Raw genomic sequence first — 25,793 nt, 5'->3', positions numbered from 1 at the left:
CATGTTTTTCACTAAAAGTCTGGTTTACTTTAAAGACCAATGCGTACAAACTATTCTGTGTTTGATAAGTACATAAATATGACAAAAACAAATTGAACAAAAAAAGACAGATTGCTAAGAACCATGCTGTTCGTTCGTTAGCGGACCTGACAAAGGTAACTCAGGGAAAATACGCCACAGCTACTGTTTAGCTAGAGGTGAGCACCAGACCATCACTTCTGTACTTTAATGAAAAATATTTGACTTCCGACATATAAAGAGGAACCCGTTAACCCAACATCTACTGGTGGGACATCAGTGCTTCCACGTTTAGGGAGCTTTTGTTGTTCACTTTTTTGCTGTTGGCGGATTCTAATCTACACCAATCGAAGCTTTTTATTCCGAGGCGCCTCGGAAGGCATCTTAGGCTTCCTACTACTCCTCCAGTGGGCTTCACGGTACCGCCTCATGTCATGACCAGGACCGTCTGGACGCAGCTGTCCGCCCTGAGTCGCACCTACAGATTAGGTAAGAAGCGGGGGCGTGTGTCGGTGGCGGCAGATGGAGCAATGAATGACGACAGGCGACAGCAGATTCGCGTGCTCGCCTTGTGCGTTCTCCCAGTGTCGCTGTCCGTTCTCGTCGCTGTGGTGTGTTTAAACGACAAAGGTAAAGCGGAGACACTACCACATGTTATTTTACCGTAGCAACGTTGAAGCTAACGTCAGGCTTAGAGGTCTGTTTGTTGGGCTAATGAGCTAAAGTTGTGTTCAGGGTCTTTAGGACCCCGCGGATTTCCATCATCATGGGTGGAGGCGCAGGCGGAGAAAGGTGAAGTTGCCCTCAGAGGACTGATCACAGGTCAGTGTGGAGGTTTCCCTGGCGAAGGTGAAGGTCGTCAAACGAGCTTGGGAGCCGATCGCCAGTCAGTTTATATCAACGCTAAGCGGCGCGTCTAGCGAGCGACGCAAAGAGATAAACACAGACACAGCGGCAGCTAGCATACAGAGAGTTTGGCTTTTCACAGTGTGGTAATGGTTCCCAAGTTCAAAATTACAACTCTCGACCCCTTGAGTCATACGAAGCGATGTAAGCGAGCAGCTTTCGCTGTTGACGTTGTTTGGGATAGCGGCGATCCGCAGCTTTAACGCCGCCGAGCGCCAGACGTCCATCATAATCCGCAGTGTCAACATCTCCATTCAACTCCGCGAGCTGGAGGTTACTCCGAGCGAGCCGCTATGCAAGCGAACACAACGCGGGGCTTCTTGTGGTCGGACGTCGAGACGCGGACCCTGCTGAACATCTGGGGCGAGCAGGACATCCAGGCGGCGCTGGATGGAAACTTCCGAAATAGCTTCGTGTACCGCGACGTCTCCCGGAGGCTGGGCGCGATGGGGTTCGAGAGGACGCCGGAGCAGTGCAGGGTGCGGATCAAGAGCCTCAAGAGGCAGTACCTGTTAGCGAAGGAAGGGAACCTCCGGAACAACGGCCAGTACCACAAGATCTGCAAGTTCTATGACACCATGGAGAGGATTCTGAGCAACCGGCCCGCACTTGACCCTCAGGAGTTAATAGACGGCGGGGCGGGAGGAGAGGAGGCCGTGGACGGCCTGGAGGAGGACGGAGAGGACGCTCAGGATGCGTATCCAGGGAGCACAGACGAGTGTCCTTACCCTGCGGAGACTGAAGTGAAGCTGGAATACCCGACGGTCCCCATCCCCATCCCGGTGAAAGTCACCGTGGGCAATAACAGTAAGCACCTTCTCCTCATTTAGCTTTATTTGTGCTTTGGTTGTGGATGGTGACGATCACAGTCTCTTCCCAATCTACGTCAGGCGCTTCAGTGAGAGCTCCAAACAGCAGCCAGTCTGCCGGTGCGCTGCCGGGCCGAACACCCAAACGCCCGAGGAAGCGGCGCGCCAACTTCCCCATGGAGAAACTGATGGAGCAGTTCCTGGAGCAGAGCGCCCAGGCGGAGGAGAGCTTCTACCGCGCGGAGGAGCAGCGGCTGCAGGCGGAGGACCGTCGCAGGGACGCCGAGCACGCCAGGGAGCTGCACATGCTCCAGATGCTGGGACAGATGTTCTCCAGCATCTCCCACGCCAGAGGCGGCGCCGCGGCCAAGCTGGCTCCTTCGGCCTGCGCCCCGGTGTTCTCCAGCGCCTCCCCGTCGTGTGCACGTGGACAGTCCAGTCATCTCAGACAGCATCCGTCTCAAAAAGGCTGTTTACCGCAACACAGTGAGCTGTTGAACCCAGATCCTCAGGCTTTAGGTATTGTTTTCGGTGTCACGTGTGAACACAAAGCGGAAATTGGGCGTCATCTGAAATGAGAAGGCTCAGTGATGGAGAGCTCATTTCATTACTGTGTTTGTTTCACTGTAGTTACATTATATTATGTCTGAAACAGAGATGAGTCACAGCCCTCAGACAAATGAGAATTACACACCTTACTGTAAACCTCCCACTTTGTTTATTTCCTTAGTGTTTGAACGCTACTATAACCTGGGCTCTACATCACAGAGAGGCATGGATGATGATATCGCTTCACTTGTAAGGAGCATAGTCCCTCCTCTCACATCCAAAAAGCACAAGGGGCAAGATGGACGTATTGGGATCATTGGAGGATGCCAAGAGTACGTACATACCACAGCCTAAATACAACCAGTCACCAACAAGAGTTGTTTTGGTAATTTTTTTTAATCTTTATCTACTACAGCTATACTGGAGCTCCATACTTTGCTGCCATCTCTGCATTGAAAGTGGTAAAAGGAAATCAGCTGAGTTTTAAAACAGATTTCTTAGATAATAAAATAATGTTGAGTCCTTTTTCGCACAGTTTCAGTTCTTGTGCAGTGACTGGGACTTTTTTTCTTTATCTCCAGGGTGCTGACTTGTCTCACGTGTTCTGCACCAAAGATGCTGCAACTGTAATCAAATCATACAGTCCTGAGCTCATAGTTCATCCTGTTCTGTAAGTACACATCCACCTGAACCTGCAAACGGTACTATAATAATAATATTTTAAAAAGACCTCGTGTGTGTGTGTGTGTGTGTGTGTGTGTGTGTGTGTGTGTGTGTGTGTGTGTGTGTGTGTGTGTGTGTGTGTGTGTGTGTGTGTGTGTGTGTGTGTGTGTGTGTGTGTGTGTGTGTGTGTGTGTGTGTGTGTGTGTGTGTGAAGAGATAGTCCTAATGCAGTGGAAGAAATAGAAAAGTGGCTCCCAAGACTGCACAGCCTTGTCGTGGGACCAGGTCTAGGAAGAGAAGAGTCATTACTGAAAACAGCCAAGGCATGTGGAATATGGCATCCAACACTGTGTCTATATTAATTGCACACTTCTTTAAATGTTATTTGTTTGAAAGAAGCAACTGTTTAGTGTGTTGATCCTCTGCCAGTAAATTAGAATTTAAATCATTTCTGCTCTGCTATACCGTGGGAAATGTTTATGTATACAACACTTATGTTTACTTTGTGTCTTTCTTTAGGAGGTGATAGAAAAGTCGAAAGTAAGAGATATTCCTGTGATTGTTGACGCAGTAAGTCCTGGTAGAATCAAGTTCCAGCTGTTGGGCAGATTGGATTTTATTCGCACAGCCATAAACACGCTGATCTGCTGCGCTTGTGTTGTGTGTGTGTTTTCGTCAGGATGGATTATGGCTAGTTACACAGCAGCCATCTGTTATTCAAGGTTACCAGAAGGGCATCCTTACACCTAACTTCATGGAGTTCACCCGACTGTATGAGGCACTGGTGGGTCCTGTGTCAGATGTCAGCTATGCAACGATTTAAGGCTTATAACGGTAGATTCTTCCTGGTAATGTTTGTGTTTTTCGTGTCAGCACCATGAACCCATGGACAGCGGTGATCGTCAACGCAGTGTCATGCAGCTCAGTGCAGCCATGGGCAACATCACTCTGGTGCTAAAAGGAGAGCAGGATTTGATTACAGATGGCAGTAGGGGTTAGTAGGATAAACACACCGTTTATAAGACATGTTTCTCCTGCCATTCCACTCACTTAACCTTTCCATTTTCATCTCCCACTACATTCTCTCTACATAGAAATACTGTTTACAATAAATTACTTTGGGCTCTTTGTGTCTTGCGATCTCAAGCTGTGACCTTCTGGTTTTAGTGATCTCATGCAGTACTGAGGGCAGTGGGAGAAGGTGCGGTGGACAGGGTGACCTCCTCTCGGGGTCCATGGGACTGCTGGCACACTGGGCCCACGCGGCTTCTGCAGCTGGAAAGCTCAAAAGGTGAGGCTGGATTTATGCAAATCCTGACACATTGCAATTTTAAAGGACTATACCATGTTTGTCCACCTATTTCTCCTCTTTCAGTGTGAACCCATCACTGGTTGCAGCGTTTGGAGCCTGTTCACTTACCAGGCAGTGCAATAGTCAAGCCTTCCAGCGCCACGGAAGGTCCACCACCACTTCAGACATGATCCACGAAATTGGCTCAGCCTTTAAAAAACTGTTTGAAAGCTGAAGAAGACCAACTGGAAATAGAACCTTATTAATAAATACATTCATAGTGGTTTTTTGAATTATCCAAATTAAAAAAAAAATCAAAACTATTAATATAATAGACTATAGCTAGGTTGATGGAAAATGTTCTTAAGTCGGGTTTGAATGAGGAGACGCCAACCCCCCAAACGCTCAGAAGTGAATACAGACTTCTCAACTGAGAACCGAGGTGCATTCACTGACCCTGTTAAAAAAACGAGTCTTCCGTCTTCGATATACCGCTCATCACACACTTTGACGTAGCTAAAGGAACCAGCCCACCAAAGACACTGACGGGTTACAAAGGGTAAAGCAGAAACCTGTTTGAATTTTCAAATCAATAAATAACATTTTGTGTGAGTGGCTTTTTGACAGCAGTCTAGTTTGTTCCAACGCTTTGCCGCAGGGTGGCAATATTTACTTGCAGCACGGAAACGTAACGCGGTCCCTTGTTACTACACAATTTGTGAGGGGTCGAGGAAAGCGAACAGAAAAAGCTATTGTACGTCAATCATTGTACACATGTAGTTGTATAAATCCTCATGTGCAAAAATACAGTTTTCCCAAAGCCAAGGGCGACGGCGCGCTATCAGTGTCAGTGCAGAGGGAGCAGCTTCAGCTCCGTGTTTTGTTCAGGCACTTTAGCAAACAGCTAGCATTAGCCTGCTACCATTAGCGTCGACTACAGACGACCTAGCGCTAGCAACGAGAGCAGCGTTCGGAGGACGCGGACTCTGGCTGTAGAAAAACTAATCTGAGCACAGGTAAGTTGTTGTGCTGGTGTGCTGCTCATTGACTAAATGGTTTCCGCCAAAGTGTTGCGTGGTCGCTACCGTTTTTCTTTGCAGGGTTTAAAAGCGTGAACGGTGAAGTAACGTTAACCAGTACCTAAAAGCTATCAGAAGCTAATTTGGCTAAGACATTTCTGTCACGTTTATGCCAAAATAAGACAGTTTAATGTATCGGAACATTTGCTTATGCTTGTATGAGTATAAACGGTGACTTGTCTGTTTAACAATAACATTTACAAATTTATAAGGCCGTGATTGTTTTTGTAGTGAGTAAACTGTTTTTGTGGTTAGCGTTGTTGCTAATCTGTCACATTAGTGTGTGATGTATTTAAACCAGTAACGTTATCAGACAATTTATGGATTTTAGCATCACGCATTAATTTGCGTATCAGTACCAGTTTTGCCATCTCAAACAATCTACACAAAGTTTGTTAGCGGGAACGTCATTTGACTGTAAACCCACCAGAAGGTTAACGCTACGCTTCTACTGCAGTTAGCTTAAATCTTCACATCTTGGAGATCAGTTTCATGATGGAAATAGCGATGGGGGATTTTATGACGAAAATTTGTGCGTTATATCTTCATGATCTTTGGTGTATGATGGATAATGTTACCGTTTCATTTGAGCGGAAAGTGAACTGAGCTAACGTTGCTGTTTAGCTTTGTTGTGTTTTGGCAGCTCCATAGTCCACGTTGCACTCTCGCGTATGGCTGACTGCAGGTCAGTTTTACCCATTTGCTGCTTTTCACGAACCAGAAAGTGGACAAAGACATTTAAGAGCGAATGAAGTGGATAAATGCGACTAGAGCTTTATGTTTTTTCACGATTAATTCATCAAGGAGTTCTTGTTTTAAAGTGCAGGTGTTGGAGTGTAAACTGGCAAAGAGGGGCCCCGAAATGTTGAACCCAACCAACGGTGACCCGGTTCACGTTGTTGTAAATTATGTGGAGGAGTATCTGGACCTGGTGGAGTCTCTACCTTTTGACCTACAGAGGAGTGTGTCTGTAATGAAGGAAATCGATGCCAAGTATCAAGGTAACACATCTAACCCTCCTGACACGATTTCCAACATTGATAATACTCTAACATTTGTTTGTGCCTTTTTAGTATTTAAAGTTCAATTTCTTTTTTAATGTAATTTTTCACAGATGTTCTGGAGGAGCTTGATGATTTTTATGAAAGGTATCGCCGGGAATCTGACTCTCTTCAGAGACGCAAGCTTCAGTTAATGATTCAGAGGGCACTCATCCGCAGTCAAGAGCTTGGAGATGAAAAGATCCAGATTGTTGGTCAAATGGTACGTAGAGAACTGAAGCCGTTCACTGGCAGACGTCCAGACTATGTTTGTCACAGTTTGAGTGTAGAGTAGCACGTTGTTATGACCTTTACAGCCAAAAAAGTTAACTGTATTTACTGAATCGTAGCTTACTAAGTTTGTGTTAATCTTATTTTCAAATAAAAAAACAATGGATGGGAAAACTTTTCTTTCAGTATGTCATCCTTGTTTATAATCCAACAAACGCAAGCAGACATTAATTAATTAATGCCCACCAAATACTACTACACTATTCTATGGCCCAATTATGATGACATACTATACTAGGGCTTATTTTTGACAACATACTATACAATGGCATTTTCTTTGCTAGTGTCTAGATGTCCAGGTATCATGTTTTTAACAGTTTGAGCACAGAACAGCACATTTTTATATCTTATATCGTCGCCAAAAAAGTTAACTGTTAACACATGAAAACACAAAGTAGGCTGAACCATAACTTACTAAGTTTGTTAAAATTTAATTAATAAAAATAAAACAATGGATGGATTTTTTCGATCATTGCTTCTTCCCCCAGACCGTGTCTGAGTTGAACTCTCCAATCACATAAAGAAACAAAAGGATGCAGACAATAATGAATGATTGGCCTTTTTTCTTTCAGGTGGAATTGGTTGAAAACCGAACTCGACAAATGGACTGGCATTCTGAACTTCTTCTTTCCTCCCAAGAAGTCCCAGAAAGTCAGATTCCCACGGCAACATCCATGACAACTGCTGCAGCATCGATTATGTCATCATCAACCTCCATTACTCCAGGCAAACCTGGTCATCATGACAAGAAGCGGGATGAGGTCACTCCGGGATCAGGTAGCGGAGATAAGGCTGGAGGGAAACGTTCGAGACGTCAGAAAAATGGAGAAAATCGGGAAAGTTATGGAGGCCTGGAGCACGCTGAGGAAGTGGGAGTATCCCGGGAAAAACGCACCAAAACCTCTTCCAAAAAGAAGAAGCGATCTAAAGGAAAATCTGAGCGAGAAGTGTCCCCTCCTGACCTGCCTATTGATCCAGATGAGCCAACATACTGCCTGTGTGAGCAGGTGTCATACGGTGAGATGATTGGCTGTGATAACGATGAATGTCCTATTGAATGGTTCCATTTCTCTTGCGTTGGGCTTCACCATAAGCCCAAGGGAAAGTGGTACTGCCCCAAGTGTAGGGGTGAGAATGAGAAGACCATGGACAAAGCCTTGGAGAGGGCTAAGAAGGACAGGGCATACAACAGGTAGCTCACTCTACTGGCTTCAATAGACACTACTGCATAAAAATGTCATCTGTTTCCACTTAATGTTAACTTTAAAAGGAAGTCATGGATTTCTTGTACATAGTTATTTTTGTAACTGCTGCATAGCTCAGAAACCAGATTTTCTTTTTCTGTAAAGAGTAGATACAGTACTCTAAAACCTGCATGCTTGTATCCAGATGTCCTGCACTTCACCATCACTATGCATGCAACCATCACCCACTCATTATATATGATGCTCAATTAAAGAAACCTTTCTGAAGAAGTTTTAGGATGTTGACGATCACTAGGGATGAAGAACCAATAATCTGTGATATTATACAGAATATTTCCTAAAAAGCTAACACAAGACTATAGTGAGCAGTATTTCAGAAATGTTTTTTCATAATCAATGCTAATGTATCAGCATTTTGTATGAAACGTATTTCATTGAATTGTGGTATTATTTTCAGTATACATGCCACAACCCTTGATTGAATTAACAGGCAGTTTGTAACAAATACAATTAAATTTTGTGTGTACATTAAAACTGCTTTATTCCTCTGTTCTGTTAGCACTGACTGTATTTCATACAATCACTTTAGACCACATGTGTCAGGTTCTGGCCCTCGAAGGCCAGTGTCCCTGCTGGTTTTCCAGCTCTCTCTTCTAGTTACCTTGATCAGGTGTGTCAGTTGGCTTTTCTAGCTTGTCATTGACTGAACATGCCTGGTCATGGTAATCAGTAGGAGCTGGGGCAGAGAGAGGTGGAAAACAGCAGGGCAGCAGGCACTTTGACACCCCTGCTTTAGACTGTTCGTGACATGTAGCCACTTCCTGAATAAAAAGTATGTGTTCCATCACATACACTCTGGTGTTACATTACAATTATGTGCCGTTTCTCAGATATAAAAAAAACTCCCTTAAAGATAAATTAGCTTTTTTATTTATTTACAAGTGCTGAAAAAAATGACATGAGGGACAACCAGTGCAAAATCTGTACATAAATTCAGTTGCAAGGTTCTTATATACATGAGTACAGAACAGGGATGTGAATACACTATCTGTCATGCATGTAACAGAGTTCACAACACAGCAAAAGACGGTGTCAAGATGTCTCGTTTAGTTGTAGTCCATGATGCTTGGGCTGCTCATTCCTCTAAGGAAAAGTAGAGTGATCGTAAAGGAGACCAGAGCTTTCAGAGCAGATCAGGAGCACAACAGAAAAAGGCCCATGACGTACCCAATATACCCTCAAAACATTTAACATAAGTAGTCATGGGTAGCTATTACAGCAAGTTAGAACACACCAGATTTTTTAGGTAATGGCCCACAAGTCCATACTGATAAACTATCAAGGCAAGATTTAGCACATTCCCCTGGTGGATTGGAAAGGGGGATATAATAGAAAAAATAAATTCTTCTTGGCAGGCAAGAAAGAAATCTATAAAGGGAAATTGAAGGTAAAGTGCATAAAAGCTTAAAATCAAAAAGGTTAAAGGGGGGGGGGGGGCAAAAAAATTAAGAGGTACTCCACTAAAAGTTGCAGCACACACAACTTAACAACAGAGAGAGCAGCTGTCAGGATTGTCAGGTCAACTGTCTCTCCAGCTTTGTTCTACGATGGCAGATACACGCTTCTCATACTCCCGTTTGTTCTCCTGGTACAGCTGAGCAGCCTGACTGTTGGCTGGGCTGTTGGGGTTTGGTTCATCAAGCAGGGACTGGAGAAGACGACACAAGTACCACAATAAGTATATTTTTCTGTGATGAAGCATTTCTATTGAAAACACAACATAGCCCAATTATGACTACATACTATGGGACTTTTTGCCGACACACTAGCATTTTCGTGACCACATATTAGTCATGTTTTATTTTTTTGTAACCATAAACTACTCTCTAGTCATATTTATGACAACAACATACTATGGCTTTTTTGACCACATACTATATACACTATTGTGTATTTTTGACAACACACCATATTTCATTGTTGCCTTTTAAACTGATTCAGAGTCTTAAACAACTAATACCTGGATAGATGTAAGAATAGAAGACACATCATAGGTAGGACTCCAACGATTCTGTAGAATGTCCAAACATATACTTCCATCTGCATAGACTAGAAATAGAACCAATTACACATTGCATGAACTATCATGATATAATGTCCGAATGTCTGAAAATACAATAGGAATAATGTCCTTACCATTTGGATGAAACATCTTTGACACAAATCGTACTGTGGGAGGTTTGTTGGGATATTCTTCTGTGAATTCTACAGTGAGTTTAAATGTACCTAAAACAAAAAAAAAGATCTAAATGCATAAACTTGACTTCTGAAGGATATTTAAAATATAATAATAGTGCATTGGAGCAGAGATATGCTCTAATATATACACAACAAATAAAAAAGTTGCCCTACACATTTAACAACTAATAAAAAATAATGATAAAAATACTTTCTAACATAATGTAAACTATGCCATTATGTTTTTTCATATACTATGAGTCTGTTTGGACAGATTCTAAAATAATGTGCATAGATAGCATTAAACATTTATGAAACATACAATAAACATTTAATGTAATTTTTAATTACAGACTCTAATAAATCAAGTACACCATAAAGTACTTACCATCTTCAAAAGGAGTTCCTTCAGGGCTGTGAGGTCAAAGGGAAACATTTTTTTTTTGAATGACTCATTTCACTCACCACACAAATAAATCACCACAAGCTTTAAACTGTACTCAGGAAAAATAAATGTACCAAGGTACAACATAAATCAATGTCTTACCCAAATATGACTGCATTCCACACCATGATGTTGTTTTCAGAGGGAGCTCCACTAACACCAGCTGGGGGATCCTCTTGTAGCCTTCATTATAAAGAAAATAATAAAAAGAGGTGTTTATGGCACAAAGTGTTTACTCTATAAATAACTTGAATATTTTTGGTCTCTTAACATTAACATTTTATATTTGTAACAAAAGGGACCAAAAATAGAATCACTACTGTTAAATACCAGAACAAACTGTCTCACACTTTTCCAACTTAGCTTATGACATACTTTTAATTCAGATTTCCTACTAAGAACGCACGTAATTATTTTTCCACAATGATGATTACACCACAGGTTTGTCACACTACACCTGGACAGACCTGTCAGAACTACGAGGACAAGGCCGGTGGTCACGATGTGAAGCTGTCTACGTTTACTTTTGAAAGTAGCGAGGCTTATTTGAAAAAAGCTCATAAAATCTAACTTGATTTCGAGTTGACACGGTGCCTTTTCGCTGGCGATCCGCCGTTTTACCTCCGTGGAACTATGAGTAGATGTTAATATCTTTGTGTATGTGATCAAAATTCACGTAACGCCGTGAGGTTCTTTTCTGTGAATGTGTTTAACAGCATATAAAATGACCGGCCCTTCACATGTCACAGACTTTTAAACATTAACGCTAGCTAGTTTGGCAGCAGCCGTAAACTGCAACAGTAACGTTAACTCTCGCTGACTAACCTGCTAACGTATAAGCTACGTTAGCACTTCGCTAGAAACAGCAAACGTTTCCTAAATCGACGACATTTCACTTCACAAATGGCTAAACATTTAGAAAAATGTATACCGAAAAATGATAATGTACTGCCGTGATCAAGGAAACAGTGCATTTAAATGAGGACATGGCTCCCTTCGTATAAAAGCTAACATAAGCTAACGCTAGCCATTCTTGACAAATATTCTTGGAATAATTTTCATCGACTCACCGTTTAAAATCTCTCATAAGTCTCCTTCTAGCCGGGGTCGACATAGCTTAATTAGTTGATCACGTATTAACACTAGATATGTGTCAACAGATGTGATTTTGTCAAAAATGTTACGTGGTACTTTATGGTTATTTGACTTCCCCACTGACTCTTTCCGTCGTTCTCTCGGTAATCCTGACTCTCCGGATAGCACAGCTAGGTTTACAGGACGATACCATGTCACAGAAAGAGGGGGAGACGATTATGTGTGCAGATGTACACGAAAAGCTAGCGGTAATAACATACCCGCGAGTGTATGCCTTACGTAGTACAATACATGTTAGAAGGAAATTGTGTTAAATCCCCACAAAATATATGTGTATGAAGTATAATTACAATAACAAATATTAACGTCTCCCCCCATTCTCTACGGGGGCCTGTTTTGGCGCTGGGCGTGGTCACAGTGACGTCGTTGTTTGTGCAGCGCTGCAACGATGAAGGTCGCCCCCCCTTGACAGGTGACTATGGCAGAGAAGAGCGCTCCGGTTGTGCCCCAACACGTGAGGCTGTGCTGGTGTATCACCACTCGTCCATTCAACAGCAGATATAAAACTGTATAAAAGGCCCAGTCAGGTCATATATGCCGCAGGTCTCCATGAACGCCGGCACATCTGCTGCAGATGATAGGTATCAATGCATAACTGGCAGCATATTTTTATCACAATGATAAGTTACATTAAGCCAAAAAGCAAAATAAAGCTAAACACTAAACCCACTTTAGTGTTTGCATGTTTTATTTTATTAACATGGCATATACTTGCTTTGTTTAATATCAAGCAATATCAACCCACTTCTTGTAGACAGAAAACTTGTATTAAGTAATGGCAGTGGTTCATAGAAATGCTCACATTAGTATAGATCAGAACCATGCTATTTTTTAGCTCATTCAATTTTAACTTTAATAAGACTATAAGCAAACACGAACGCAAATCATCTTCAGATAGAAATTTCAGATCCATCTACAAAACTGAGCCTGCCCTTTACAACAACATAATTTCATTATGTGACCGAACCACTCAGTGGCTTTAAGGCAAATTAATACTTTTTTAGTTTACACAAAACTTAAACAATAGGCAGTCTGTCATCTCGATTGTTTATACTTTAGGATCCATGATAAAGCAGCATGGTGGTGAAGAGGGCATGGTCATACAACTGTTCTGCTTTCACAGACTTCTGGTGCTCCAGCTGGCTGCCTGCAGTGCTGTTGATCTCAGGTGAGTTACTGTAGGTGTGGAGGATGTCTGCTGCTGGGTTACATCCAAATGGAAGCTGTGGTTGATTGTGAAGACTTGAGAAAAAATCCTCAACTTGTCTCTCACTTGCCACTGAAAATTAAAAAACAGCCCAAATTTATATAAAGACATTTGTGACCATATTTATGCACGAAAACCAAAATGAGATGTTTTGCATAACTATTCAAAGTAAGTCATTATGAGCCGCCAGCTACAAGCATGGTCATAAGTGGTTATATTTTAACACACTGCACTTTGGCTTCAACGTGAAAAAAAAATCAAGTGTTGCAAAATACATTCCAGGTCTTATGTAGTTCAAATAGAACTGACCCAAAACCTTGTTTTAAAATAGGTCAATTCCTGATTGGTGGGTTCTTTGGATTGCTGGAGCTTTGCGACAGTGACCTAGTTCTATCAAAGTTGAAAAACTTACTAAGATTTTCCCTTTTATCAAAATGACCTAAAGACGAGAGTTGACAGATGCATAGCATACATGAGAAACAAAGGCCACCACAACACAACCAGATTTATAAAATTTGAAACATTTAATGATTTTCCAGAATCAAGTACACAGCTAAACCTGCTCAGTACTACTCACTAAATGTTCCAAATTGATAATATAGACTCAAACTTTCTGGGATGGTAAACAACAGACACCACCTTAAACATGAAAGTGGACTACAAATACAAAAAGAAATTCCCTTACAAGTACTGATAGAAAGTTAAACATAATATACTATTCAACACAGCTCAAGAAATAAGGCTTTTTGCAAAGTGCAGATATCTACCTTTCTTTTCTAAACTTTCTTGAGCCATAACATTTATTCATATATACCAACTTTAAAACAGCCAAAACTGGTATTTCTCTAACTTACCAATGTGCAAGGCCTGGTAGTTGATTAGAAAATTTGCAAATGCACGCAGACATTGTAAATACTCACCATACATGACAATCAATGAAGCACACAGCCAGATTGAGTATAAAAAACTGAAAACAATTAAATCCCTAAGCCCATGGACCGCTATGTCTAAGTATATGGAGTCTACAAACTATAAAAGAGCTGCACAGTGAATTGTTCATACTTTGAGCTACATTCATGTTGCTTTGGCATAAAGGGACTTTTTAATATAAACAGGATCTGCTAAAGCATTTTATATTAGAAGATTTTATCAGTGTTTACTGAACAGTGCTTAGGCACTCAAATTTCCGAAAAATGTTATTAATTTAACATTATTAAAAATTTAAACCAGCTCAAGAAATTGGCTTCCAACAATATCTGAAAATATTTAACTAAACTGGAGTCAAACATGGCCTCAAGTCAACCAATCAATCAAAGATTGATATTTACTTTTGCATTTCCCAAAAGGTACTGAATTGTTTAAATGGAACTGTAAAAGACAGTAGTCTTGTTAATGTGGCGAATGAAAATATAAAGTCATTGTAACAAAAAGTAGAAAAGGTAAATGTCTTAATTATTTAAAATAAAATGCTACTGAATCCCTCTCATGCATCCAAAACCAAGCCAATGAACAACACTATTAATAATTATGCATCCTTTCCAGTACAGTCAGTTTAACTAGTAATGCAACTGTATTAAGATAATAATTTTGTATTATTCAGAATGTTAATGTACAATTGCACAAAGCAAAGGTTATTCTGTTATTATAAACCTAAAATCAGAGTTAAACAACAACTACCTACCATTACTGGACGGACGAATGAAATAAGTGTATAATAAACAACTCTCAATACTTTTATCCATTTGTGTATAGTCCGATACATGGAAAAGTAGAAAATACAGCACACGCACACACTACTATATACCTTTCAATTTTAGCTTACAACCAGATTAAAACAATTGCATTGCATTATGCAAAAAACATCACTAAGCAATACCAAAGAGATAGACTGGACAAATGTGAATATTTTGTCACTACACACAAGCCCTCTACAGGTAGGCATAAGAGTTGGTGCAACGACAAGGAGTCTGCATTGACGCCACAGTGATGACCTCCAGCTCTTTAGTTGCAGGGCTCGACCTGTCCTGTCTCTCCTGGTTCTCAAACTGATCCATGGGCCCGGGCCCTTGAAGTGATGCAAACCCATTCAGCTCAAATGCAAAGGGTCCTGGCCCACCTGAAGTTACAGTCGCTGCCAACTCCGTATTCATGCTCTCCATCTGGACCTCTACGGCGCCACCCAGTGGTCCATTCCCATTCAGCAATTCTGGAGGCATGCCCAGACCTAAGAGCACACATGTCCACAGAAAAAAATCTTACTTTCATTTTCTTTATGCTTACCAACAATATAATAATATAATAATAATATGATGTACACTGAGGATTGTTTATTACTTAAAAATGTAACAGAACTGTAGTAAATTCTCTTTAGAGTTGAGTCTTTTATTTTTAAATGAATCTGCATTACAATTCAAATTTCATGTTAAATTTAATTTACTTAAATTTAAGTTCAGACAGACTAGCTTATAACATACCATTAGGTCTAGCCTTCTTCACTGGGTTGACTTCCATGCCATCAAATGACCTCTTTCTGTTAGGCACACCATTCAAGAAGCTGCGCCCCTGGATGTTGGGGTGAGCATGGCCCCTATTCTGGGTCAGGCCATTCAGAAAAGTCCCATTTTGAGACTGAACCATGTTTTGTTGAAAGTTCTGGGCATTGGAGAGAATCTCAGCACACTGTTGGAATCCCTGGGCGTGGGCCAGGTCAGCAGCAGTCAGCCCATTGGCATTCCTTATACTGCACAATGAAAAGAGGGAGTGTTAGAAACAATCACTGTACATTTGATATACACAAAACAAAATAGACACGCACAGGTGCGCACACATACACACACACACACACAGTCTTTAAGCAAGTATTCCCACACATAAACAGGCACACAAATGTATAAAAATAGCCTGTGCTGCTCTACCCTTTCACATCCTCTTCGTCATCTTCATGACGGATGACGACTGATCCATTTTGGATCATTTTTATCCTCCATAAAACTTAAAATTTTAAAAGAATTTCCAAATAAGAGAAATGTGTCTGCTGCAAAAGGACATGATTAAGACGTCGAAAAGTATTCACCTGGATGGAATGATCAAGTTATGTGCATCAAGTGATACACTAAATCCAATGATTCATCCATATATGTTGTAAATGAAAAACGTTGACATCAAGGAAGGTTTTGCAAAAGATGAAGTCATCTTGGATTTTCACCTGCTTGTTTAAGGATTTCTGCAGTGCTGCATACCCATTTTGCATAATGTTGATAGTTTCAAGAGTGAAGTAGCAAAACATGAAGTGACCTGAAGTGGGTCAATGTATCTTAGAAGCATGAAACAGGAGCTACAAGAACTACAATGGCAAGCAAGGTGTTTTCCTTGAAAATATAAACACAAAAACAAGTCTAGAGTCGAGATTTAAAAGTTCTTGATCCAAAGCCTTATGATTCAGAAAGTAGTGTCTTCATAAGAAATTCCAAAAAAAAAAAGGACGGAAAGAGAATGGCCTTCAGACATCAGAAATGGAAAGTCTTCTTTCTTTAGGATGAACAGGATCTAGTCTTCAACTTCTTTCAAGATGAACACAAAGCAAAGTAATGGATCTTCTGTGCAAGCATTCGTACTTTCAGTTGGTCACTGTGTACAGCTGTGTTAATCATATCCAATTGCAGCAGAATTATTTCCTGTGGGCAGAAATGAATGAGCAAACCGTGTAGTGTTGACAGTTTTTAAATTTTTTAACTTATTGTAAGGAAGCAGTGACAACAATAAAACACTGACTAGTTATACATTTCAGTAATACTACTTAAGGATAAACCAATGTGTATACTGTTCATGCAATTGCTTGGAATATGTTGCCAAAACTCTTGATATATTCACTATTATCCTGCTGTGAAGTGTTTGTGCAAAAAACGCATGGTGCTAGTCAGCTCCAAACAAAAGCATCCATGTAACTAACAGATGCCTTAATGACGTTCCTCATGTCCACTTGCCAATTACTAAACAATACTTTACTTGTTTCATTTAGTCTAAATGTCAGGCAAATTAGTAATCCAAGTGAACAACAGTTTCTTTGTCAGAGAATTGGCACTACTGGCTGACCTTGTACTTATTAATAAAATTAAAAGAAACAAATGAAACTTCATACGTCATTAGGGAATTTTATGTATGTTAAAATGAGCCATATAATATGCAGTGGCCATATGCATTGATTGTATTGCATGCTTGATACTAAACAGATTGTAATTCTACTTGTCAGTATTGGTAATTTGCATATAAGTGACACTGACTTCCATACAATGAGAAACTGTTTTAGGTACACAGTTACTGTTTGGTCATTCATTTTGTTTATCATTTGTTCTTCCTCTGCATATGTATTTAAACAGTTGTGCAAAAAAACCAAACATTTTAAGAAATGGTGCACATAAACAACATTTCATAAAAAGATTAAAAACAAAAAGTGAAATCACATAACTTGTTGCATATTACCCGTCCCCTTGAAAATTAACGCTTCCAAAGTAAAGGCAGAATGGCATTTAACACCAAAACCCTTTTTTTAAATGAGGTAGATGGATTGGTCTCACTTTAAGGAATAATAACCTAATAATAAAAAAAATTATATTACAAAAACTAGAAAATTACAAAAACTAGAGTTAAATAAATAATAGCAAGATCTGTTACCTTCTACCTTAACTATAATGCATTGGATACAAAAAACAAAAACACAGATTTAACTATTGAGTCCACCTCTGTTTAGAAACTGTAAACTGTAATACCCTGTATATTTCTAAGTATAATTGCATAATAAAGGTTGTATGAATACTTAAGACCATTGTAGGCCAGGCCATGTTGATGTTCAAGTGATCTATTCTTATGACAGCAGATGTTATAAATTAAGTTTCAAGAATCACATATAGGGTCTTAAGAAGCCAGGGATGTGTGGATTAAAGCATATGTAATCTTTTGTGTTAAACCACGTTAAACTGAAAATTTGTCATTTTTCCTTTATCGCCACATTCAATCAGTTCTAAAGTCTATTGTATTTTTTTAATTTACACTGCAACTTACAATTGTTTCTCCTTAAGCTTATTATGATACAATTAGTTCTAGTAATATATTGATTTGACATATTAGTTATATCCTTTTCACAACTAGAAGGCAATAGTTCCTTTATCATAATTATTCCTTTAGTGAGATATCACATCTACAAAATATATCCAACAACATAGATAATTATGTAGCCAAATTAATGTAGACTTTGTACGGAAATTTGAAAAGGAAGCGTTAATTCTATGTAATTGCCTGTTATGCTTTGCTTTTCCGTCCTAAGCACACAATTTGTATCTTCTCTAACTATCATCTAACCTTCCAGAGGCAGCCTATTATCATGCTGCAATGTTGACATGGGACTCACGTGATTAAACCTTTCCATATTAACGGCTCCTATGGTTAGTTCACAAAATCAAGAGCAAATAATAAAATAAAAATAAAAAGACTAGATACAAGGACAGTAATGGATAATAAGCAAAGCATGCAGGTCTAAAACTTTAGTTGTGATTCAAAAAAACCTAGCATTAAAACCAATCACCGCAAGAAATACCTCAACAGTTTGCCAGTGTGTAGATAGGAAGCGATAGTGAGAACACTCAATGCCACAACAGTGCGGCTATCCCAGGGAACGGGGCAGACTCAGCAGTGTCTATTCTCCCCCTTTCTAGGATTACTTGAAAAAACCAAGTCATTTCCAATTCAATGGCTGCAAAACATTAAGACGTACGGTTCTGTTTCTGTTAACAGTATAGAAAACTTTTGTTGTAACTTATTGTCACTTTCATAAAAGGTAAAGGTGACAAAGATTAGATGTCAAAACAGACTATAATATTGTATAGGGTTAATACTGTGACATTCAAAATAAAACATTTCTGTCTATAAAGTAAAATACTTAGTACAGTGAAATGACAGTGAATAACCATTGCAACAGGATGAGTGTTAGCATTAAACAGGTAATAGTTCAGTACATGTGTATGAAAATCTAACCCATCTTACTCTGCTGCTCTAAGCATCTGTCTCTGCACTAGCCTCATCACCGGCAGCCTGTGTCCTACCCACTGTTGGCTTGTTAATGGACGGCTTTTGAGACTCATGACAAGTAGTAATTAACAATATATTTAGATTTCTTAATGTATTTAAATTTGATGTCTTTTAAAACCTAAGTTAAAGGAGTAGGTAGTTAAATTAATATTATCATCATCATTATACTTTAGATCTCTAGTTGTAGTATATTTCATTTAAATCCATGGTCCACAAACAGAGGTTTATTACTTTATTTCCAGCAGTGGAGGCAGTGAGCAAGTGTGGATATAAAAGATTTTGAAATGTTTTTAAATTGTACATTAGACGTAGACAGACTAATTTGAGACAGTTGACATAACATACTATTGTCCCCTAGTTTAGTGGTAAATTGTTACTGTGTTTGGTTTTCCTTTTTTTCCAATTAAATTACGAAGTTTGTCCAAAGGCAGGGCACAAATCCACAAGAAAATTTAAAGAGATTAAAAAAATCTTGTGTGGATGCAAGAAAACCTAGAGATGAAGTCCATGAAAGATTTCATCAACGTGTTTTCAAGCTTCAACTGACACCAAATTGTCCACATGCAATTCTGTGCAGCCAAAGTCACTGAAAGGCTCATAAGGAAAAAAGCAAAGGAAGCTTTTCATTACATTTTAGATTCTGAAATTCAAAGCCATTCAAGGTGACTGAGTGTGCCAAGTCAGCAGAAGACGATGAAAGATCTGACTTGGTATTACACCTAATGAATCAGAGGTGATTCAGGGTAATGCAGTTTCTCCCCACAGCCGAGTCTTCCTCTGAAAAAGCCTCAAAATCTCAAAAGAAAAGCAAAGTTCCAATTAGAAGAATTCCAATACAGACTACTACTAATTATGTTCTGTCATGATGGTACACGGTGTATTCAAGGACAGACAACATGAGCAGTCTGTGAACAGAAGATAAGACAAACTGAAGATTAAGAAAAATCCATCAAATTCTTTTAGACAATGTGTCTCACAATGTTGAGATAAAAAAATGTTTATGGTTGAGTCTCAGCCGTTATATATCTTGACTTTTAATAACCGATTGATTTGTACTCTGAATGGGAGTACAGAAGAACATCCCAGATGCGTGATGACTCGTAGTAATGTGTTTTCATGGAACACATACTGAAGTAGAGCTTTAGGTTTTCTCAAAACACCAACAAAAGGAAACACACCGAGATGAAAGAAAAAGAAGAAATGTAAATCTGCAAGATTTGTGTAAGTGGACGGAAACCTTCTTGTAAACGTAAAACCTGGACCCTAACATTGTAGTAAGATAACGGACATAGAGCTGACAGAAAGTACAAGAGCTGTTTTTTTTTAAATAATAACTGCAGTAATTTTTCCATAGCTAAACCTTTAAATTGTTTGGATCCCAAATATTGTCTAAAATTTGTTTATACTTCGTTTACATCTATAAAATGTCTACTTTGGCACTTGCTTACTGAAAGGAAAATATTTTTATTATATTTAAGCAATATGATTTCACAATAGGGCATAGGTAAAAAGGTTTTTTATCTCAATAATGCAACTTTAATCATTAGATCTATTAATTTGTTTTTTTGCAAAAACAGATTAAAGATGAGAAGTGGGAATGTAATAAATCATTGTATATCATTTACTGAAGCTAAACCAAATAGCCATAGAAATGTTTAAGAAAAACAACCTGATACACTATTTATATTTTAAATTGAAAAGGCATTTGAGCAGGCAGGTTTAATTTTATTTGTTACAATGCGTGCTTGCACCTAGGCTTTTCAAGTTTGTTCTAACCGGAAAGGCAAAACAAGGCTTTCAGGTGTTTAGGGTTTGTGGACTCTTCTTTTAAACCCTAGTTCATGTTATTATGCAATCATTCAATATGATAAGATACTGGTACTTACTGTAACTGGAAACAGATATTTGACACTACAGTTATTCTGTCATGAGCCTCATTGCCTTCTGCATGTCTTGGTTTCCCTCCCAGTTGTGCCCCACTACATGTCTGAGCAATAGTAAAAAAAAAATTTATAATAAACTAAACTGAAAAATAATTTCTGTTATCTGCAGGGGAAAAAAAATCACATCATTTTCATCATATTATTCAACAGCTGATAACCGAATGCACATTACACGGCCAAAACAAGAATTTACGTATTTATTAAATACATCCAAAAGTTAAACTTTTTTTAAAAACTTTAATTTGTTTTTATCTCCAAAGCAACCACGTGTTTCATATAAAAAAAATAAAGTAATAGAAATGTAAGGGTAGAAAAGCTAAAAACAGCCTGAGCTAGCAATCTTGGTTAAAAAAAAAAATTGTAAAATTTAAATGTGTTGAAAATGAAACATGAGATATTACCCCCCTTTCATTTGTAGCTATTGTCCTTCGAAAAAGACAATGAGTTGTACTTTACATTTGAAGTCAACCTTTCATTTAGTATTGTTGACATTACCTTTTGGAACCAAAGGTAAATGTAGGCCAAAATCATTACTAGCATCAATTACCTTATTCTGTGCTGAACAACAAGCCATTTGAACCGGCATTTTACTATTATTGCTGGTGATAATTTCTCATTTACCCCCTTCTGTGAAGTCAGATTATTATTATTATTGTTCTTACTATTAGTATTATGACTACATCAAAACAAAACTAGTCATCTGTAAACGACATGGTTGCTTTGGGTTTTTTAACTTGAGTAACACCAGAAAACAATGAGGTTTGGTGCACCAAATGAAACTGCATGTAACTCAGTAGTTTGAATGATATTTAAAGCCACCATCTAACTAGTGATTATCTGTATGTATGACATTTGCATATGCTGTACCTTCAGTTCTTACATTCTGAACCTAGTTTACACAATTGTTTAAGATTTTGACCTTTAGTAATTTCAATTGATCTGGCTGATCTACATGACCCAATAGGATAGACAGCCATTATCTCTCCAAATGTACAAGGCACAAAAGGTTACAAGCGTGTATGTGTGTAATTGTTTTACCTCTGCAAGTCTCAAGAAAAGGGCTGTGTCATTTTAAGCTTCAATGGCACCAACAATAAAACAATTCTATAAATAAATGAATCTAGAACAAAACCAACTGCCAACTACACAGGTGGAGGCAAAAATTTAACTGATGTAGATTATGTATGTGTCTACTTATACTAGCAAGAAGTCGCTTAAAGGGTCTGAATCATAACGCAATATGTATAATACATTAAAGTAACTGTTTTTAATCATTTTAACTTTTAACAATACTGTATTCTTTTCTTTTTGTTGTTTAGAAATAGTACTGTCAAAGTTCCAAAAAATGAAACCCATAAACAGTTTAGTATGATGCAGTTTCATTCTATGCAAGAAACATTACCTTCTCATGTTGACAAAGAATTTTAGAAAATAAAGCAATGTGCATTCTGTCATCTAGCCAAGCTGGCTATGTAAGACACTAAACAAAACAAATGTTAACAAAGAAAACCACACTCTAGATATAACATCATGCAACATGGCCTAATAGGCTAAAACAGTTTATCAACTTTTACATTAAGTTGTCCTCATTAATGTATAATAATTTAACTGCAATTTAACTAACTACTAAAACACTTACTAGGATCAAAAGGTAATAAAGTTAATCACCTACTTTTGCCATGCTCTTCACAACAGAGCGGTGAAATCAAAGAGTCAACTTAAATTAAATATTTATAAGTTTAAAAAGTTATTTAAAAGTGTAACATTTTACATTACACGCAGAGGGCAACTTAATGTGAATTGTTGCAACAATAAACAACAATTTCAAGAATTAATAAAATGTCACATTTTCAAGGGAGCACCACCAACAATTAATATTTAACTACATATCTAAAACTATTTAAAGCTGTTCTTATTCAAGTATGTGATTTTATTTATTGTCTATGTTTAGAGTTTTTATATTATTCTTGGCTACTTTATTTATTTTCTTTGAGCTGCTTCAATAGCTTTAACCTGCTCTTCTGTCATGATGTAATGTTTTAATCCAAATTTAGGTTGCCACGTTTGCTGTTAAAAAAACATTTACTGGTATTAAACGTTTTCCTTAACTTCTATTGCATTTATTTTGTCTCAAAGTTGTTTTAGTTTTTTTTATGTCTCACAAAATGAAAAAACAACAATTTATGTAGTTAAAATGACTATTTTAACAGCATACTTATCACTACACATAATATTCAAAAATACATAATATAAACCAGTTTTGCAACTATTTGACCTTCTCGACAAAGGTCAAGAGTGTATACTCATTTTGTCAATGCTCCTAGCATTGTGTACGATGATAAATGCATTTATGTTAAATGTAGGTACATTTATTAGAGTAGCTTTCTTTAGGCTATGTAAATAGTTTCAAATTAACTATAGTAAAACAGATGCTGATATTTGTTTAAACTTCATCTTGATCACATTTGTCATAAATAGAAAGGCTTTATGCTGACTTTCCTATTAGCAACGAAATATAATATAAATCTACTGATGTGAATATTATGTCTGACTCCATTTGAGTTTGGTGGTGATCCCTTGTAAAGGTGTAACTGTGATGTTGGATAGTACAAAGGGAAAAGAAAAGTGAAGCCAGGACTGATCACAGGACTTACTCAGCTTTTGCTCCCTGAATCAAGAGAGCATTGATACATTCCAGACTGCCCGCACGAGCAGCCTTGTGGATGGGCGTCTCACCCACATAGTCCTGATAACAAAAGACTGCAGTTAACACTAGCACTCAAAAGGACTACTGCACCCAGTTTCACACTTTTACCATCTCATTTTACATTTCTTTGTAACTGTGCACTACTGGGATTAAAATGTATATCCAGACTGCATTGCCACTCATGAGTGAAGGTACAGACAGAAGAAATGGGGGGTGGAGTGGAGGACATTCTTAATAACGTGCTTCACAATGACGCCAACACGTTATGTCATCCTGACCTACTAATCTGATTTTACTCAGCAGTGCAGCAGAGCAAAATAATACAACACTGGAGCCTTAGTATGCACATGAAGTACATGATGAGTAAACACTAAATAAATCCAATATCCAATAACTGTAACTGCTCCATAATAGGAATCTAAGTGAAGTGCATGAGTTCGGCGTGAACTGCTAGGGCTGTGACCCCACATTAGAATGATCCTCAGTGATGGGATCAGTCTGAGCTGAGTCTCCCAGCACTCTGCTCTTTTTAAACAGGCATGGCATATGTGCCTGCAAAAAACTAATTACCTGCTTTTTAACGCGGCATCACGGGTAATGTGTAATAATAATAATGTCCAAACCCTTTTAATAAAATGTATACGCTGGGAAAGGACAACTAGGAAATTCCTGTCAACTTACCTGACCTGTCTGCCATCTAGACAAACAACTAACTAACTGAAGTGCTCCAGAGGTAAACAGTGCACGTGTATGCGCCCGGCGCGTGTTTGACGTTGTACCTGTCTGTTTATATCTGCACCAGCTTGGAGTAGCCATAACAAGCACTGGGGGTGGCCTCCAAAGGCAGCAATGTGAGTGGGCGTCTGTGCAAACCTGGAGGTTACGGCATTGACGCCGGAGCCCACCTGAACCAGACGCATCACACACTCCAGCTGTGAACAGACGAGGGCAGAGCACAGCAAGACACGCGCATTAGAATAACGTGTTGCGATCCGTGCGCAAACAGAACAACTGTGGCACAGCTTAGCGGAGTACAGTCTTCCCCTTGTCTTCTGAACTGACAACAAAGGAAGCTTTCACCTTTTACAGCCTCTAGGTCGGGAACGTGGCCAGTTTCCTTGAAGCTTGCCGCTCAGCGTGTAGATAGCGTAGAGCGCAAATCACAGAATGGGCGCGTGCGTGTTTAGCGCCAGTCAATATAAAGGTTAGCTAGTTAGTTAGACGAATCAACTAGCTAGTTAGTTAACGTTGAAAACTATCTTGTTAAATAATACTAGTAACATCAACTACCTTTTTGCATATAATTAGTCACCATTAGGTTAAATTATTAGCAGGCTAATGTCTAACTTTTATCTAGCCAAATATCCTAATCCACTTAGCTAATTAAGCTAACGTCAACGGCCACTAATAGCTAATATTTTCCCGCTCATCGTGAGGTTTCTGCTCACTAACTCATACCTTTCCACTAACACAACACGCTAATAGACTTCATTGCGTTTCCTCAACTACAACTGTAGCAGCGGCAGCACTTCGACGCTAATAGCCCATTGTCCGCCTGTCGTTAACGATGGCTGCGTGCTAGTCTCAACAGCCCGAGCACCAGGAAATGGCCGAGCCGAGGATCATGTCGGAGCGCGCCGACGCTCATTCCGGGCGCTGCTAGCGCCAACGCGTTCAGCGGGCGGACCGCAGCCCGCCCACAGCCCGGCCGGAGAGCTACCTTTCCGAAGTGAGCGGCCCAGTGTATGGGCGTCCAGCCGTAGAAGGTGTCCTCAACCGCGAGGTCAGCCGGGTTTGAGGTGCCCTGAAGGAGGGAGCACAAGGCACCGACGTCTCCATCCCTGCACGCCCGATGGAGCGGGAAGCGGCTGTTTAAGACCTCCTCGCTAGAGAATCCAGACTCCACTCCCACCGACATTGTTGTAACCGCGTCTAAACGGACAAGAGGATGAAGCACGCAGCTTTTTATTTTAAGTCTTCTCGGTGCCGAGTGCCTGGCTCTCAGGACACACACCACCCCGCCTGCTGAGTCTTTCTGCCTGACAACACAAAGCGGACGAGGCAGAGCACGCTCCGAAGTGAAACTTGAGAAACGTGGGGAGAGCCGCAAACTGCGGACTGGACTCCACGCGTCTGGCTGCGCTCGCTCTGAACGGGAAGCCGGGT

General features: G+C 39.5%; 4 protein-coding genes across 11 annotated transcripts; 2 read left to right on the top strand and 2 right to left on the bottom strand.

The window, feature by feature from the left end:
• The first annotated feature begins 274 nt into the window (after positions 1 to 274).
• naxd (NAD(P)HX dehydratase) lies at positions 275 to 4,848 on the top strand. Of its 6 annotated transcripts, none has more exons than XM_029136471.1 (11): positions 514 to 648; positions 754 to 840; positions 2,464 to 2,614; positions 2,698 to 2,743; positions 2,864 to 2,952; positions 3,160 to 3,268; positions 3,465 to 3,515; positions 3,625 to 3,729; positions 3,819 to 3,939; positions 4,113 to 4,236; positions 4,321 to 4,848. In XM_029136471.1, the coding sequence occupies exons 1-11, from the start codon at positions 549 to 551 to the stop codon at positions 4,469 to 4,471; spliced, it is 1,134 nt and encodes a 377-aa protein (XP_028992304.1). In that variant the 5' UTR covers positions 514 to 548; the 3' UTR covers positions 4,472 to 4,848. The 6 variants fall into 6 exon arrangements, with proteins under 6 accessions (XP_028992306.1, XP_028992304.1, XP_028992305.1 ...); XM_029136470.3 differs by lacking the exon at positions 514 to 648 and adding an exon at positions 1,815 to 2,219 and having other exon boundaries at positions 655 to 1,731; XM_029136469.3 differs by lacking the exon at positions 514 to 648 and adding an exon at positions 1,815 to 2,252 and having other exon boundaries at positions 655 to 1,731.
• Positions 4,849 to 4,970: 122 nt separating this feature from the next.
• On the top strand, positions 4,971 to 9,345 carry ing1 (inhibitor of growth family, member 1). Of its 3 annotated transcripts, none has more exons than XM_029136478.3 (4): positions 4,971 to 5,252; positions 6,142 to 6,316; positions 6,430 to 6,578; positions 7,219 to 9,345. In XM_029136478.3, the coding sequence occupies exons 2-4, from the start codon at positions 6,178 to 6,180 to the stop codon at positions 7,840 to 7,842; spliced, it is 912 nt and encodes a 303-aa protein (XP_028992311.1). In that variant the 5' UTR covers positions 4,971 to 5,252; positions 6,142 to 6,177; the 3' UTR covers positions 7,843 to 9,345. The 3 variants fall into 3 exon arrangements, with proteins under 3 accessions (XP_028992311.1, XP_028992310.1, XP_028992309.1); XM_029136477.3 differs by having other exon boundaries at positions 6,137 to 6,316; XM_029136476.3 differs by lacking the exon at positions 4,971 to 5,252 and having other exon boundaries at positions 5,270 to 6,316.
• ube2al (ubiquitin conjugating enzyme E2 A, like) lies at positions 8,759 to 11,796 on the bottom strand. Its single transcript, XM_029136480.3, has 6 exons — positions 11,605 to 11,796; positions 10,637 to 10,717; positions 10,478 to 10,503; positions 10,048 to 10,137; positions 9,872 to 9,960; positions 8,759 to 9,559 (listed from the first exon to the last, which is right to left on the bottom strand). The coding sequence occupies exons 1-6, from the start codon at positions 11,646 to 11,648 to the stop codon at positions 9,431 to 9,433; spliced, it is 459 nt and encodes a 152-aa protein (XP_028992313.1). The 5' UTR covers positions 11,649 to 11,796; the 3' UTR covers positions 8,759 to 9,430.
• Positions 11,797 to 12,359: 563 nt separating this feature from the next.
• Positions 12,360 to 25,793, bottom strand: ankrd10b (ankyrin repeat domain 10b). Its single transcript, XM_029136475.3, has 6 exons — positions 25,348 to 25,793; positions 24,407 to 24,559; positions 23,575 to 23,666; positions 15,371 to 15,636; positions 15,013 to 15,120; positions 12,360 to 12,968 (listed from the first exon to the last, which is right to left on the bottom strand). The coding sequence occupies exons 1-6, from the start codon at positions 25,543 to 25,545 to the stop codon at positions 12,745 to 12,747; spliced, it is 1,041 nt and encodes a 346-aa protein (XP_028992308.1). The 5' UTR covers positions 25,546 to 25,793; the 3' UTR covers positions 12,360 to 12,744.

The sequence above is a fragment of the Betta splendens genome, chromosome 21, assembly GCF_900634795.4.
Source record: "Betta splendens chromosome 21, fBetSpl5.4, whole genome shotgun sequence".
NCBI classification, from domain to species: domain Eukaryota; kingdom Metazoa; phylum Chordata; class Actinopteri; order Anabantiformes; family Osphronemidae; genus Betta; species Betta splendens.
The sequence above is the reverse complement of the archived record's forward strand: the minus strand, read 5'-3'. Positions and strand labels throughout refer to the sequence as shown.